This window comes from Carcharhinus amblyrhynchos, chromosome 19, assembly GCF_965287045.1.
Source record: "Carcharhinus amblyrhynchos chromosome 19, sCarAmb.v2.hapA, whole genome shotgun sequence".
NCBI lineage: Eukaryota > Metazoa > Chordata > Chondrichthyes > Carcharhiniformes > Carcharhinidae > Carcharhinus > Carcharhinus amblyrhynchos.
The window spans coordinates 40774674-40792181 of record NC_137342.1 but is presented as its reverse complement, the minus strand read 5'-3'; the positions used below and the strand labels follow the sequence as shown (position 1 = coordinate 40792181).

At 46.1% G+C, this 17508-nt stretch overlaps 1 protein-coding gene across 4 annotated transcripts in view; it reads right to left on the bottom strand.

The window, feature by feature from the left end:
- plxna4 (plexin A4) overlaps window positions 1-17508 on the bottom strand; it is a 641164-nt gene that overhangs the window by 7863 nt on the left and 615793 nt on the right. For all 4 annotated transcript variants that reach the window (XM_080207652.1, XM_080207655.1, XM_080207653.1 and 1 more), the window contains exons 29-30: window positions 6690-6859; window positions 870-1082 (exon numbers count right to left, since the gene is read on the bottom strand). In XM_080207652.1, coding sequence (XP_080063778.1) covers window positions 870-1082; window positions 6690-6859 — 383 coding nt within the window. The remainder of the gene's footprint in view (window positions 1-869; window positions 1083-6689; window positions 6860-17508) is intronic.

Here is a 17508-nt window from a genome sequence, read left to right as displayed (position 1 = left end):
CCATCCCTAGTTACCTGAGGGCAGTTAAGAGTCAACCACATTGCTCTGGAGTCACATGTAGGCCAGACCAGGTAAGGACGGCAGATTTCCTTCCCTAAAAGACATTCGTGAACGAGACGGATTTTTCCAACAATCAACAATGGTTTCATGGTCATCAGTAGATTCTTAACTCCAGAAGTTTATCGAATCTGCTGTGGTGGGATTTGAACCTGGGTCACCAGAATTAAAGCTTATATTGCAAGATGCTGTTGCAGACAAACAACCAGGATAAAAATTTTTGAGGCATTAAATAAAAGGCGTATTTTTAAAAATTTCTTTCCATGCTTTGGTCCACTCATTCCAAAAATGGTGAACGTGAGGACATGTTTGACTGACAGTGAAGAGCCATCTAATTGGATATTGAAGGGCCTGTCCACTTGTCCATTGGGCAAAAGAATCATAGAATCCCTACAGTGAATTGCCATTCGGCCCATTGAGCCTGCAGCAACAACAACCACAAGGCTATCCCCGTAACACCACATATTTACCCTGCTAGTCCCCCTGACACTAAGGGGCAATTTAGCATGGTCAATCAACTTAACTCGCCTATCTTTGAACGAGGGGAGGAAACCAAAGCACCCGGAGGAAACATACGCAGACATGGAGAGAAAGTGCAAACTCCATACAGAGTGACACCTGAGGCCAGAATTGAACCTGGGTCCCTGGCGTTGTGAGGCAGCAGTGCTAACCACTGTGCCATCCTTCTGATGGACATGTCAGGCGACCAATGGCGTGAATGTGGAGGCGGGTCAATTGAAGGCAGCAGTGTGTTGGAACATCAAGGAATGCGGTCAGAGATGCTGACCCTTACCCCAGTGCCCAGCACTAACCTTTCCACCCAACTTTTGTAGTTGGGAATGTCCTTGGCGTAAAGCAGCTTGTTGGATGGCGAGTCTTTCCCCAGCCTGTGCTCCGATGTTGAACAGGAGTCCATGAAGGTCTGCGCCACCACCGACAGGCAGGCGTCTGTGATGCTACTCTTGTGAATGTCAAAGACGAACTGAGGATTCTTGATCACGTTCACCCAGAACCTCAGGGGTAAGCTGTAAGGGGGTAAGAAAGACAAGGTTAATGGCATCAGGTAAGCTTATGGTCACTAACTAGTCTGGGGTCTCCAGGCATCAAAAACTACTCTGCAAGACTCTGCTGTGAGCATCCAAGAGAAAAATCAACAGAGGAATAAAAACTTTTTCCAACATTTCAGGCTATTGCAGAGAAAGGGCAGTTTGACCAACAGTTAAAAATAATCCCATTATGTAATGAAGGTCTGTTTGCTTTGCAACTGGGTGGCATGGTGGTACAGTGTTTAGCACTGCTGCCTCACAGTGCCAGGGGCCTGGGTTTGATTCCTCATTTAGGTCACTGTCTGTGCAGTCTGTGCGTTCTCCCCATGTCTGGTGTGTTTCCTCCGGGTGCTCCGGTTTCTTCCCACAGTTTGAAAGACACGCTGGTTAGGCACATTGGCCATGCTAAATTTTCCCTCAGTGGACCTGAACAGATGCTGGAGTATGGCAACTAGGGGATTTTCACAGTACCTTCATTGCAGTGTTAATGTAAGTCTACCTGTAACACTGATAAATAAACTTTAAACAATTGATGAAGGAAGGTGGTGCACTTTTGAGATTGGACATATTGGGTGACCAATGGCAGGAATGTGGGTGTGGAGAAGTGGGAGGTAGAAGGTTGTGTTTTGAATCCTCCGAGAGTATGCCTGACCAGAACAGAAAATGCTGGAAGCTCTCAGCAGGTCTGGTAGCATCAGTGTCGAGAGAAAATAGTGTTAACATTTTGAGTTCATATGATTCGTCCTCACAGCTAAAGAGGGGGAGAAATGTGTTGGATTATACACTGTATAAGAGAGAGTGGAGCAGCCGGAACCAAGTGATCAATGGGAGCTTGGAGCCATTGCAAAAAAATACATAGGTCATGAGAGAGAGAAAGTGTTTACAGCAGGAGAAGGTGCTAGTAGTTGCATAAAGGCAAGATATCAAAATGTGCGAGAACAAAGCTCAGCGTTCAGTGAAAGCAAAACTTCAGAACAAGTGACAGGCGGCCCAGTGGGGGAGGGAGCTTTTGCTTGGGGACAAAAAAGGTTTTGGATATTTATAAAAATATCACAATGGAGGTGAAAGATCACAGTCGAAAGTTGTTGAACTCGATGTTGAATCCTGAGGGCTGTAACATGCCTAATCGGAAGATGGAAGTGCTGTTCCTTCAGTTTATGTTGGGCTTCACTGGAGCATTGCAAGGGACCAAGGATGGACATGTGGGCATGACAGCAAGATGCTGAGTTAAAATGGGGTCATTCTTGCAGCCTGAGTGAACATGTTCATAGAATCCCTATAGTGCAGAAGGAGGCCATTAGGCCCATCAAGGCTATACCGAGCACAATCCCACCCAGGCCCCTATTCCCGTAACCCCACTCTTTTACCCCCGCGACACTAAGAGGCTATTTAACATGGCCAATCAACGTAACAAGCACATCTTTGGAGTGTGGGAGGAAACTGGGACACCCGGAGGAGGACACAGGGAGAACGTGCAAACTCCACACAGACAGTGACCCGAGGCTGGAATTGAACCTGGGTTCCTGGCCCTGTGAGGCAGCAGTGCTAACCATGCTGCAAAGCAGCCACCCAGTCTGCATTTGGTCTCCTCAATGCAGAGGAGACCGCTTTGGGAGCAGAGGATCAAATTGAAAGAGGCGCGACATTTATCCAGATTTGACAGCAATAGCACAGCTTCAGCATGGTGGGTTCGAATGAAGAAGCTCCAGCAGCCATTTCAATTCATCCTTCCAGGATATCAGGCCCACTCTCCTCCCACTCCAGTGTCTACCTTTTCCAAAAGCAAGGCCAAAGCTTGGACCTTAATTGACCTCCCGAGCGACCAGCTGCAGTTGAAGAAGCTCATTACGTTTTGCAGTTCTCAAGTTGAGTGTTTTCTTCAGGCAATGTCCTTTGATTTTTAGATATCACATGACAAGGGAGCATCTCCAGATGCAGGGCTTGCTGAGACTCAAGCTAATGGGGCATTAGTGTGGTTTTAACACTAACTGTATTGAGAATCAGGACCTGATTACACTATAGCTCTGTAATAAACAGCAGGTACACTTGAACACATGAAGTGATTGCTGTATGGTCAGGTCAAATTAGCTCACAGATGAATCTCAGCTCTTCTCAATTATTTGTGAATTTTAGCCCGCGCTGGGAACTGTAATTAAACATGCCCTCAATCAGTTGCTTTCACGTACTTTCAGCATCTTAAAAATGCTCGCTGTACCCTTCTCCTTTTTCTCCTTCTCAACCTTTCACTTTCTTTACTCAATTTTGTTTTATTTATCCATGGAATGTGGGCATTGCAGGCTAGGTCAGCATTTATTGCCCATTCCTAATTGTCCTTGAGAAAGTAGTGGTGAACTGCCTTCTTAAGTTTAAATTTATTTATCAATGCCATAAGTCGGCTTACATTAACACTGCAGCAAAGTTACTGTGAAATTCCCCTAGTCGCCACACTCTGGCGCCTGTTTGGATACACTGAGGGAGAAGTTAGCACGGCCAATGCACCTAACCAACACATCTTTCAGACTGGGAGGAAATCAGAGGACCCATAGTAAACCCAGACACAGGGAATATGTGCAGAGTTCGCACAGACAGTGACCCAAGCTGGGAATCGATCTCAGGTCCCTGATGCTGTGAGGCAGCAGTGCTAACCACTGTGTCGCCATGCCACCCTGAACCGCTGCAGTCCATGTGTTGCGGTTGGGGAGGGGGTTCCAGGATCTTGACCCAGTGACGGCTCCAGCTTATATCACAATCAGGCTTCCACTGCCAGATTATTGATTTGAACTGTATCTGAGTTCTCAAACTGCCCACAGAGTGGTTAGGGGGGACGTTCCAGGACTTTGAAGCAGCGACAGTGACGGAACGGCGATATATTTCCAAGTCAGGTTGGTACCACTCTTGTACATTTTGGCCGTCCTTTCTCGAAAACCTTCCAAGGGGTGTGGGATGGCCATACAGGCCCATTGTGCTCTATACCCAAGCCCAGGTCATAAATACATATCAAAAAGGGCAGTGGCCCCAACATCAGGCCCTGCACGCTTTCCCCCAACACTCATCTGCAAAACTGTCAATGAGCACTGCTCTCCATTTTCTGTTTCTTAGTTGGGTGGAACGGTGGCACAGTGGTTAGCACTGCTGCCTCACAGGGGCAGGGTCCCTGGGTTCGATTCCCGGCTGTGCAGGGTCTGCACGTTCTCCCTGTTTGTGCGCGTTTCCTCCAATTTCCTCCCACAGTCTGAAAGACATGCTGATTAGGTTCATTGGTCATGCTAAATTCTCCCTTACTGTACCCAACACCCTCCTTAAACCCCACCACTTCTAACCTCCCCCACCTGGCACCTGCCCCTCTTTTCCAATATCACCTTGGATGTAGCTATGATTTACCTCAGAGTCAAATGACAAACCCCACCCCCCCCCCCCCACCAAACCCCACCCCGCCACCCTGCTACACTCCCGACAATTACTTGGTTCATTGGCGCAAAAGATGACCACCTGATGGTACCATGGAAACTGTCTGCAAGAAAGAAACAAAGCCCTCAGTAGAAGTGGGAGAAAATCAAAATGGGATAGGGGCAAGGGAATGGCTAATTTTAAAAAAAACACTCTCCTGCTGTCACAGAAACAACAGATTGCAGTTGTATATATTTTGCCCGCTCTCATGTGTGATGAATGAAGCAACTCGCACACAATTAGGACATTATGGCTTGTAGAAAGTAAGCATCTGCTTTATTCTTTATTACTTTTAAATGAGTACTTAATCTTCCAGCTGTTTAACCAGTGAGGGGTGTGAAGTGATAAGGAAGGTGCTGTGGCTTGGCCTGACCTATCTCCACTGTTTCTGAATGAGCTACACTGAGGGACTTGAACTATCAAAGTGAACAGAGTTCCTTATCTTTCTGACCAAGGGACAGCGAAACAGTCCGACCTGTGGAAACTTCATTCATATCCTGACTTGGTTTGAAGTTTATTCATTAGCGTCACACATGGTTTACATTAACACTGCAATGAAATTACTGTGAAAATCCCCCAGTCGCCACACTCTAGAGCCTCTTCGGGGGCACTGAGGGAGAACTTAGCACGGCCAATTCACCTAACCAGCACGTCTTTCGGACTGGAAGGGAACTGGAGCACCTGAAGGAATTCCACACAATCACGGGGAGAACACACGGACTCCGAACAGACAGTGAACCAAGCCAGGAATCTAACCTGCGTCCCTGGCGCTGTGAGGCAGCAGTGCTAACCACTGTGTCTGGATGGGTTTCCTCCCACAGTCTAAAGATGTGTGGGATAAGTTGATTGGCCATGTCAAATTGCCCCTTAGTGTCAGAGGGACAAGCAGGATAAATGGGGTTTTGGGGATAGGGGCTGTGTGGGATTATTGTCGGTGTAGGCTCAGTGGGTCAAATGACCTCCTTCTGCACTATGAGGATTCTATGATTGAAGCTGCTATATAAATGCAAGTTGTTGTTGCTGCTAGCCAATGAAACCGATGTGATACTTGAAGCAGTCAACTTAATTAAATCCTTACTCTCCAGGTTAATGTTCCGAAACACTCAGCAAACCACAAGAAATCCATTTACTTCCCAACTATTGTGACTATAAGGATTTTTTTGGAATTCCAGACATGGGAACACATGTAGTTTATAGAAAAGCCATACAATCCCATTTCTTATGATACTGTCTTCAAGCTTAGCATGGATTCTCTCTCAGTTTAAGAAATGAAGGTTCTGGGACCCCTGATGGGCATTCTATCATTCTGTCAGTATACACTAATTTCTAAGCCAACAATGTCAGTGCTGGCTTAGTCATCTTCATCAGATAACTGATCACCGTAAACTCAAAGACTTCCTGCACAGTGAACTAGCCACTGAGTCATGCCCTCTTGGATATCCTGGCCGGAATTCTCCCATCCCAACCGCCACTGGAATTTTAGCGGGGGGGGAGGGGGTTTGCGGACAGTGTGAAACCACACTGACAGTCCGGCAGGAATTTCCGGCTTTTAGACCAGCACGGCCGGGGGATTCCACCTCCTTTCTTCTGCTACAGAGACACCTGGAAGCAAGATATGAAGATGGCAGGTATCGACACAGACAACTACCTGGAACATGGTCACTGACAGCTGTGACCTTTGGAGACTGAGTGTTTGGAACTGTATTGGTAAAGGCAAACAGGATTGCAAAGCTCCACTGCTCAGGAAGAGGGCATATAGAAAACAAAGGACCGGGAATTGTGCACTGTCTATGCCTACTGTCTTCCCCTGCTGTTAACGTGGCAAATACTGCCATGTCCGAGTGGGGCACTTGAACCAAACTAGACGATGTCTAACACCAAGTTGATTATCACTGCGTACAAACATCGTTCTACAAAGCAATTGGTTCCCATTACTGTATAGATCCTGACTTCTTCAACTAAATACTTCAACATAGTAAAACTTGCTTAATATTACCAAGCTTATCAATGGCATCTGTTTACACACACTGGTATGGGCCAACGTTAACTCTCTCAGCCATCATTCCCTAGCCCACCCTCAATGCCCCTTGCCCCTGAACCCCCCCCTCCCTTGGCCCTCTGCACACTCTCAGCACTCACCAGTTGCTCTTCCATGTGTGTCTGACGTGAGGATCGTGGATCTGGTGTTTGTCCGCCTGCTCATCCAGAAAGTCAAACATGTATTTGATGGCGAGGGGCAGCGCACTCCCTCGGTGCGCCGTGCTGAAAATGGTCTCAAAGAGGTCGTCCACAAACTTCTGCAAGGTTCCCTGCAGGAAAATATAGAGAAAGAAAGCTAAGTGGAAGTAACTAACAAGATTGGGGAGATACTGTCCGCTGCCTTCACCATGGATGGTGGTGGAAACTGCCAGAACAGTGTGGGGCTTGGGGTGGCACAATGGTTAGCATTGCTGCTTCACAGCGTTAGGGACCTGGGTTCAATTCCAGCCTTACACACACACACACACACACACACACACACCCCCCCCCCCCCCACACACACACACACCCCCACACACAGACACAGACGCACAGACACACACACACAGACACACACACACACAAACTCCCACATCCACCCACACCTTCCATGGCCAAAAAATCTTGGCATAGGACTTGAACAACTAGCTGCTGGCCTCACAGTAGAGACGCACAAGGCTCCTGTCCATCATCACTAAAAGCAGACGATCTGGTGATTGCCACACTGCTGTTTGTGGGAGCTTTCTGCGTGCACTGGCTGCCACATTTCCTGTGTTACAAAAATGACTACATTTCAAAGACTTCACGCTGGTTGTGAAGCACTTTGGGACATTGTGTGAGGGGCGCTATGGAAATGGAGGACCGAATTTTAAATGGGGAGGGTGTGGAAGGGTTTCCTGACAAGAAGTCAGGAAGTGCACCTGTCCTTGGCCAGCTCATCCTGCAGCCCTTTTATGACAATCAAGCCTTCAATGGTGGGGTGTGCGCTCACCGTCCTATCAGAGAGGAAGTCCCACTTCCAGCAGCTTGTTGGACAACCAAACAGCTGCTGGCACTGTATGCAGTCCTGAAGAGGAGACTCCAACTTTTCAAAGCAGTTCAAGATCTCACCTTAGCTGGCAGGCCCCTGCAAAGTAGGTTTGGAGAATGATAGGATGGGAGAGAGGGCAATTCAGGGCTGGAAGAACCATGGTGGGGTCTCTGATGCCCAGAAGGTAAAAACAACACTGATCCCAACTGGTCTTGTATCCCTTCAAATGGAACACCGGGAAAAACTGGGAATTAAGAACTGTGGTCTGAACTGTTTCTTCCCCTTGGGCGGACACAAGGTGTTAGTCAGCCACTTTCTCTTATCCTGCCCAGACACAACATTGGTCGCCTTCACTTGGAGGCATCAATACATGGCACTCACCAATTGGCCCACAAGTGAAGGTGAGTAGGGGAGAGCGGGGAGGGGAGGCCATTCAATGTTTCTGACACTGCAGGCAAAATACCCATAGGGATAGACAAGCAAACATGTCGTCACTGCAACTGGACAGCAGCACCCCCGCCCCCCCCAAATAACCTGACATCTTGCCCTGGGGGACAGTGGGGGAAGGGGCTGTAAATTCAGCCCAAAGCTCCTTTTCTCTCCCGAGAAGAAGCTTGCCATTGCAGCTCGCCTGTGCCAAAACTGATAAGAGGAATGTTTGATCTCTGTCCAATATGTAAGAGTGTGCTAACCGTCCCTTGATGAGCACACGATGATGCCCTCAAATTAGTTCAATTAAATATTAATTCTTTAGAGGGAAAAAAGGCGGCCTTTCCAAGTAGGCCTCAAGGGTCCTCACGGAGTGAAATTACCGGTTAACGACATGTAGGTTCACTACGGGGTTAATGCATGAAGTGAGCACCTGGTGCACTTGATAACGATGAATAGTGCGACTCCTCAGAGGCAGCAAATTCTCATTCCGCTCAGGCACCGTGGAAGAATCGTGTTAGCTGACAATCATAATATCTCTACCGTGTCTGGGGCTGGTGACAGCTTATCTTGGCGTACAACAGGAAAAGGGTGGGGGTGGAGGGGGTGCTGGAGACGCACAAAAAAAATGCATTCTCCAAACCTAGCAGCTGCTCATGGTGGAAACAATATTAATGAAACTCTGACAGGCTTCATCTGTTCGATAGGCCTCAAGCATCGCATTACCTCAGGTTTATTTTGGAAGAAAAATGTTATGCCAGTTACGAAAATGAGGTGACGCTTGCTTACAAATTTCAGGACATTAAACATGTCAGGATGAATCAATTTTGTGTAAAAAATTGCTACTTATAATGGGCACTGATGGGTCCAATGTATAAGTTACCCACATGAACTACAAGTCGTTCTTAGTTACTGCAGCCAAAGACCAAACGATGGCCAATTACAATAAAGGCAAAAGACTGCAGACGATGGAAATCTGAAATGAAAACAGAAAGTGCTAGAAAAACTCAGAAGGTCTGGCAGCATCTTTAAACAAAAGAACACAACTAACATTTGAAATGGAATATAACTCATCTTCTGATTTCAAAGGTTTCGTGGAAGGTGAATAATATACTTGCTAGGCAAAGGCCCTCAGGCAAATCAACCTCCCATCCATTGACGCTGTCTACACTTCTCACTGCCTCGGAAAAGCAGCCAGCATAATCAAGGACCCGCGCACCCTGGACGTTCTCTCTTCCACCTTCTTCCATCGGGAAAAAGATACAAAAGTCTGAGATCGCATACCAACTGACTCAAGAACAGCTTCTTCTCTGTTGCCGTCAGACTTTTGAATGGACCTACTGATTTTTCTCTCCATCCTATCTGTAACTGTAACACTATATTCTGCACCTTCTCCCTTGTTTCTGCCCTACTCGCTCTATAAATGATATGCTTTGTCTGTATGGTGTGCAAGAAACAATGTTTTACACTGTACCCCAATATATGTGATAATAATACATCAAATCAAATTAAAAAATCTTTTCTAACATAAGAATTTCTGTGCTTAAGGAAGAAAGTACACCAAGTATGGTGTATACTTGAGTATTCTTCCAATATGCCTACATAATGATTTATAGAACATAGATATATACTAGCCTCTGGTTCAAAGGAAACTTTGAAAGTTGCCGGCAGAGATCTGCCTTTCTTTACAATTTCCTCACAGATGCCTGAGCGCCTTCAGTGAATACTATCTTCCAGAAGCACTGTAGTAACTCCACAAAGTTCCTTCGCATCTTCTATGTCCCCAAGATTACCTAGAAGGCCAAGATCAGCAGGCAGATACAACAGCACCTCCTTTAAATTCCCCTCCCCGATACACCCCATCCTGACTTGGAAACAAACAGTCATTCCTTCACATCCTGCAACTCCCTCCCTTGGTTCATTTGTGAGCACTATACAGACTGCAGCAGTTCAAGAAAACCACCATCACCTTCTCAAGGACTACTGCCGTGAATAGTCAATGCTGGCCTTACCAGTGGCACCCATGTCCCAGGAACGGATAAAAATAACTGGTCTCTATAAAAACTGGCCTAATAGTCTATCCTGAACAGGCATCCAGGGAAAATAAATTATGGTCTACTTGTAAGGGGTAGAACACAGAGGAAGTTTTCTATGCGATGAAGGTGTTACATTTTTTGGAATAATACAATCAACAGTCCAAATTGGCTAGCACAGTAGTTAGCACTGTTTCCTCACAGCGCCAGGGGCTGGGTTCAATTATGACCTTGGGTGACTGTCTGTGTGGAGTTTGCACACTCCCCCGTGTCTGCGTGGGTTTCCTCCAGGTGCTCCGGTTTCCTCCCACACTCCAAAGATGTGCGGGTCAGGTTGACAGGCCATGCTAAAATTGCCCCTTAGTGTCAGAAGGATTAGCAGGGTAAATATCTGGAGTTACAGGGCTAGGACCTAGGTGGGATTGCTGCCAGTGCAGGCTCGATGGGCCAAATGGCCTTCTTTTGCACTGTAGGGATTCTATGATTCTAGGGAAGGGACAATTGAACTGTTTAACTGATAATACAACATGCAAAACGTATTCACAGTTTTTTAAGGACACAGGACAGTAAAGATCGATGATAAACCCGTTAGCCAATCCAGTTGATTGCATCTAGAATCCATGTTTAATTAATCTGTCTCCCTGACCCTTGATCTATTCCTCACCATTTACTTTCAGGGACAGCAACTTCCCTTTACAGCTACTTCTGAAAAGCAAACCAAGCAGTGGTATCGATAGCTCTGTTATTTCCTCACACCCCATCTTCTCAACAGATGTTGATGTAGCTCCTCGGCAAAGACACCGGGACTGAGTAAAATCCATCGACGGTCCACTCGATTTCATTTGGAGTGACTGTATTTTTTAAAATACCTGTTTCCTGGATGTGGGGGACGTTGGCGCGTTGACACTTAGAACACATCTAAAGCAGTTGTTGGCACAAGCGAAAGGCCTACTCTCCCCATTTCAGAGGCCATCATGCAGTGTGGAATGGAGTTCACTTGTGAGCCGGAATGGATAAGAATGGTGGCCTCCTTCCCCTGAAGGATACTGGAGTAGAGTTTCTGCTTTGGAGCCCAAAATGTTATTCCGTTTCAGAAAATTTGAGTTTTATCTCAGAGTTTCTGCTCAAATTTACTTGCATGTTGCTGAATGCAAATGATGTCAGGCCAAGCTCTGGAACATGCTTTATTTAAAAAACAAAACTCGGCTAAAAATATTCCTTCGTATTTTGACTTGGTAAAATTTGATCAATAAAATCGAAAATAGGTTTCACACAAGTAAGTACTTTTGATCACGCTGCCAATGTATCACCTGTAAATAACCCATGTTCCCACTAAGATGTGCAAATGTATAGCCGTGGAACAATCTAGAATGTAACACGCAGGAAGGAAACAGGCCACGCACCAGCAATGATTGCTTGAACACACACGTACTCTAGCTTTACAGCAATCTTAAAGGGACCATGCGATGCAACAAGCCACTCATGCAAAGCAAACAGAAATTAGAGGGAACATTGCCCGCAAACTTCCGAGAACTCAGTGTTCCACCAAATTCTGGCCACTTGTGCAGCCCCATTCCCTTCAGTCCACCACAATAGCCATGCTTTTAACCTGCTCTAAGCTCTGGAATTCTCCCCTTCCCCCATAGCCAAACCTTTCCACTTGGTTCTCTTCTCCTTTAAGTTACTCCTCAAAACCTGTCTGCACAAGATATAGATTTGGACCTGAACAGGTCCAAATTTAGGAAGGACAGGAGATCAGGAAACATTAGAAGGGTGGCTCTGTTAATTAATGATGGCGGCACCATGTGAAAGAGAGAAGACGTAAGTTCAGGAAACCAGGACGTAGAAATGGTTTGGGTAGAGGTGGGATATGATAAAGGTGAGAAGTTGCTTTTAGGAGTGGTGTACAGGCCACTGTTAGTTATATAGGGCATTGATGAGACCACATTTGGAGTATCACGTACAATGTTGATCTCCTTATTTCAGGAAGGATGTTCAGGGAAGCTTTTAACTAATGCTGGATTGGGAGGATTGCCTCATGAGGAAAGGTTGCACAGGCTAGGCCTGTATCCGCTGGAGTTTATAAGAGTAAGAGATGACACATTTTAAACACGTAAGATCCTGAGGGGTCTTGACTGGGTCAATGTGAAGAAGATGTTTCCACGTGTGGGAGAATCTAGTATTTGGGTTCATTGTTTAAAAATAAAGAGTCATCCATTTAAGACAGAGATGAGGAGAATTCTTTTCTCTGAGGGTTGTATGTCTATGGAACTCTGTCTTAGAAACATAGAATTCCTACAGTGCAGAAGGAGGCCACTTGACCCATCAACTCGGCACTGACTCTCTGATGGAGCATTCCACCCTGGCCTATCCCATAAACCCATGTATTTACCCTGCTAATTCCTCTAATTTACACATCTCGGGACACTAATGGGGCAATTCAAATCGCCAATCCACCGAGCCTGCAAATCTTTGGACTGTGGAAGGAAACTGGAGCACCTGGAGAAAACCCATGCACGTGGGCAGAACGGGCAAACTCCGCATAGAGAGTCACCTAAGGCTGGAATTGAACCTGGGTCCCTGGTGCTGTGAGACAGCAGTGCTAACCACATGCTCAAAAGGCAGTGGAGGAAGATCCTTTGGATATTTTTAAGGCAGTGGTAGACAGATTCTTGATAAGCAAGGAGGTGAAAGGTAATTGAAGGGAGGCAGGATGTGGGTTAAGATTATAGTCAGATAAGTCATGATCTTATTGAATGGGGGAGCAGGTTCTAGGGGCCGAGTGGCCCATCCTGCTCCTAATTCAGATGTTTGATTTGATTTGATTTATATATATTGGTTTATATATATATATTGATTTATATATATTCACATAGATTGGTGTGCAGTGAAAAGTATTGTTTCTTGCGCGCTATAGAGAAGGAGAGAGTACAGAATGTAGTGTTACAGTCATAGCTAGGGTGCAGAGAAAGATCAATTGAATGCAAGGCAGGTCCATTTAAAAGTCTGACAGCAACAGGGAAGAAGCTGCTCTTGAATTAGTTGGTACGTGACCTCAGACTTTTGTATTGTCTTCCCGACGGCAAAAGGTGGAAGAGAGAATGTCTGGGGTGTGGGGAGTCCTTAATTTTGCTGGCTGCTTTTCTGAGGCAATGAGAAGTGTAGATAGAGTCAATGGATGGGAGGCTCTGAGAATGGACAGAAGACATCATAGAATCATAGAATTCCTACAGTGCAGAAGGAGGCCACTCAGCCCATCGAGTCTGCACCAATAACAATACCATCCCGGGCCTTATCCCCACAACCCCACATGTTTACTCCACTAAGCCTTCTCACCTACACATCCTGGGACACTAAGGGGCAATTTAGCAATCAACCTAACCCGCACAGCTTTGGACTGTGGGAAGAAATCCAAGCAGGCATGGCACAATGAATGTCTCTTTGACCAAATGTTTGGTCGCCTGTCCTAATATTATCTCCTTTGACTCGGTGTTCATTTTCAGTCCGATTGCACTCCAGTGAAGTGCCTTGGGACAACCTATGACAATATAGGCACCATACAAATGCAAGCTGTTGTTCGTGTCTTGTTACTGAACCAGAATTGGTAATCATGTGACAGGAGTGCTGTAAACTGAACCAAGCTGACATCAAATGTCACAACAAAACAACTGACTGAACTGGCACCTAATCTCACACTCCTGTTCTACTATAATAGAATCCTGAATAGTGACATGGCGTTTTCAAGCCGACTGCTTCTGTGATCGTGCAATGTACCGGGAGCTGGAAAAGGCACTGTGGGCACAAACACAGGTCAAGAGGATTTACATTGGCAGGTCAAAGATAATGGCTTTATATGGGCAATTAAACTAACGTCCCAATCGTGGATATAATTGCTGCAATCAGGGAGGATACTTCAACTCTATTAATCGGATGATACGATTGGATGCCTGTTCATTGACCTCAAAGCAGAGTGTGGAAACACTGAGCCGTGTCTGTGCTCGGGACTGGCCGGCGGTTTTTAATCTGGTCGCACTGAAGGGCCTGTGTGTGAATTTACCAATTCTGACAGCGAACAAAGTCGTTGTTTGCAGAATTCCGCAGCAAAGGAGAAACACAGTCCGTCTGTAAATCTCTCCATCACAGTCCAATTCATTGGAGATCTTTAGCAGCTCAAGTAAAAAAAAACAGAAACAATGGCATGAAGTGACCAGATGTCCTGTCTGTCTCACTCATTGCTCCCCCCCAACCCCACCTGCCCACCTGCACCCCCCCTCCCCTGCCCCCCCCGGAACAGCCGTGATACCCACTCAGGTATCACAGCCACACTGCGAATGGCTGAAAGTGCTACCAAGACAGGTGAGGATTTCACCAATACAAGCAAGCCCACGCCTGCTGGCACCAGAGACTCAACCCAACTGCTTCCCTGATCACTGATACAAGCAGCATTTTCTTGCTATTCATTACCTGCTTCTTTCTATAACTTTTTATTTATTGGACTATCTGTTTTGTCCTTTCTTTCCGTCTCTCTCAACATCTCCATCGCCTTTCTTTCTTTTGTATCTATCACTACCTCCATCACCATACCTCTGCACATCTCTCTCTCTCTCCGATGGGCCATGGGGGCACCAAAATTTACAATGGCCAATCTATCTAACCTACACATCTTTGTACACTAAGGGGCAATTTAGCGTGGCCAATCCATCTAACCTGCACATCTTTGGATACTAAGGGGCAATTTAGTATGGCCAATTTATCTAACCCGCACTTCTTTGGACCGTAGGAGGAAACCAGGGCACCTGGAGGAATTCCATGCAGACACGGGGAGAACATACACACTCCACATAGTCACCCAAGGCTGGAATTGAAGCTGGGTTCCTGGCACTGTGATGCAGCAGTGCTGACCACTGTGCCATGATAAGTGTGTTGTGGGCAGAAGAGGTAAGGATGGCATTGAGAGTGATGGGAAAGGGAAACAGGGCATTGGAATTTGAAAAGTTAGGGATACAGTGGAACGAAAAGGGCAGACAAAGCACCAGTGTTTTGTGGAGAGATGGAAAGTCAGTCTTAAAGTTGACCTTTAACCTATCAACCTAACCCTAAAAGCAGCCTTTAACCTTGGGCAGTGTCTCGCACATCATCCCTTCCTCACCAAAGGGAAATGAGGAAAAGACTGAAGGAGGGGAGAAAATGAGGAATTTATTAGAGGAAAGCAGAAAAGGAAGAGGGGACAGGGAAAGCACTGGGAAGACAGAAGATACAGACACGCCGGTAAAATTAATCAGTTTTGCTGTGAATATCACACAGCCTTCAACTCATGGGGGTGAGTTTTCCCAATTCATAAGACCATAGGACCATAAGACATAGGAGTGGAATTAGGCCACTTGGCCCATTGCGTTTGCTCTACCATTCAATCATGGCTGATTTTTTTTCTCAACCCCCTTCTTCTGCCTTTTCCCCATAACCCCTATCCCCTTATTAATCAAGAACCTATCTATCTCTGTCTTAAAGACACTCAATGGGGAATGAGCGTGGGGATTTCGGTGTGGAGTGTATGCTTTTTGCAGTCAGAGTAGACCCTGGAGCTGGAAGTGTTAACATTGTGAAAGTACGCTGTACGTTTCTCTGCTTGTAAATAAACCATTGTACTAACTGGTGGTCGCCAATCCTTCTAATTCCTACCAGTGGGTCTCATGTCTCCCCTGGCGATGAGTTCTGTTTCCAGCACACCGCAGTGGTGCTACACTGGTGCCACAATCTCTACCTTCCTGTAGAGATTCCCACTGGAAGGGGGAGATTTCCTCTGTGCGCCATTTGGTTCATGCTCTTTTGGAATTTTGTCACAAATGGTGAACAGAAGGAACCTTCACTTCTTCATTAACTTGTAAGTAGAATAGATTGAGCGTCACAAAAACCAACTGGGCAGGTCTCCCGCTCCACAGTTCAAATTGCAACGCTTCATTTAACAGAGGGTACTTAACGCACCTGTCTCTCTCCTTGAGAAGATGAATGTGCATTCCAACACCACCCACTCACCCAATAATAAAAGCCATTCACATGCGGATTGGAATCGTTTATCAGATGCCTTGCATCTGTTTAAAGAGCAGCTTTTAAACGTGACAACTGAAAGAAATTCGGATTTGTTTTGCAAGATGCCCATTTTGTGGTAGTATTTCCCCGTTTCCTTTTTACTGGATAAAGGTTTACAGGAAAATAATTCATTTTAGGATTTGCTGCTAGTTTTCAGTGCCATTTCATAGAATCATTGAATCCCTACAGTGCAGAATGAGGCCATTTGGCCCATTGAGTCTGCACTGACAGCGATCCCACCTCGCCCCCATTCCCATAACTCCTCATATTTAACCTGCTAATTTCCCTGACACTAGAATTAATTTACCATGGCCAATCAACACAACCAGCACATCTTTGGAGTGTGGGACGAAATCGGAGAAAACTGCACACAGACAGTGACCTGAGGCTGGAATTGAACCTGGGTCCCTGGCACTGTGAGGTAGCAGACCTAACCACTCTGCCACCGTGCCACCCCATTTGTCACAGACAAAGAGGAAAGAATGTTTGTTTCTGCACCTGGAACTGCAGAAGTTTGGAGTACATTCAGTCCATCATGTCTGTGCTAGCCTCTTTGCTGGAACTATCCAAATCAAATCTCACTGCCTCATTCTCCCTCCCTAACCTTGTGTTTCCCCCTTGTTGATTTCAATTTAAAGGGGAAGACTTGTCTTTCCGTGACGGATTAAAGGGACAACTCCTCACTGAATCCCCAAACAGACGAGTGGGACAAGATTTTACAGCCTCGCTCACCCCGAAACAATAAAATCCGACCCTAGATCAACAGACCTTCCCGTAGTCCACCCCTCGCTGCCCCGCTTCCTGTGGTGGGCGGGACGGTAAAATTCCAGTGATGTCCTCCATCAATACGGTCATCAATTTAAAAACTAGATTTAATTGCAACCATTTATTTCCCCTTGTAATTATTTTTCTTGAACTGTCATTCCTTTTGTTTCCCACGCGTTCCGCTTCTTTCTCCTCGCTCTCTCTCTCTCGGTGACAAACAGGATTGGTCGAAGGCTGGAAGTGAGATGGATGGGTGACCTTACAAAGGGAGGATGGTTGGATGCTCAGCATTCGGGAAGAGGGCTGGATTGTGTCAGGGACGTGTGGGAGGAGAGAAGAAGCAAGGTCGAGGTCTAGATGAAAGGTAGATCTGAGAGGGGATGGGGAAGGAGACCACCACAGGTGGCACAGTTGGAATGTCGCTGGGCTCATAATCCAGAGGCGAATGTTCTGGGGACATGGTTTCAAACCTCACCACAGCAGCTAGTGGAATTTGAATTCAGTTAATAGATCTGGAATTGAAAAGCTAGTTTCAGTGATTTTGGCCATGAAACTATCATTGACTGTCACAAAAACTCATCTGGTTCACTAATGT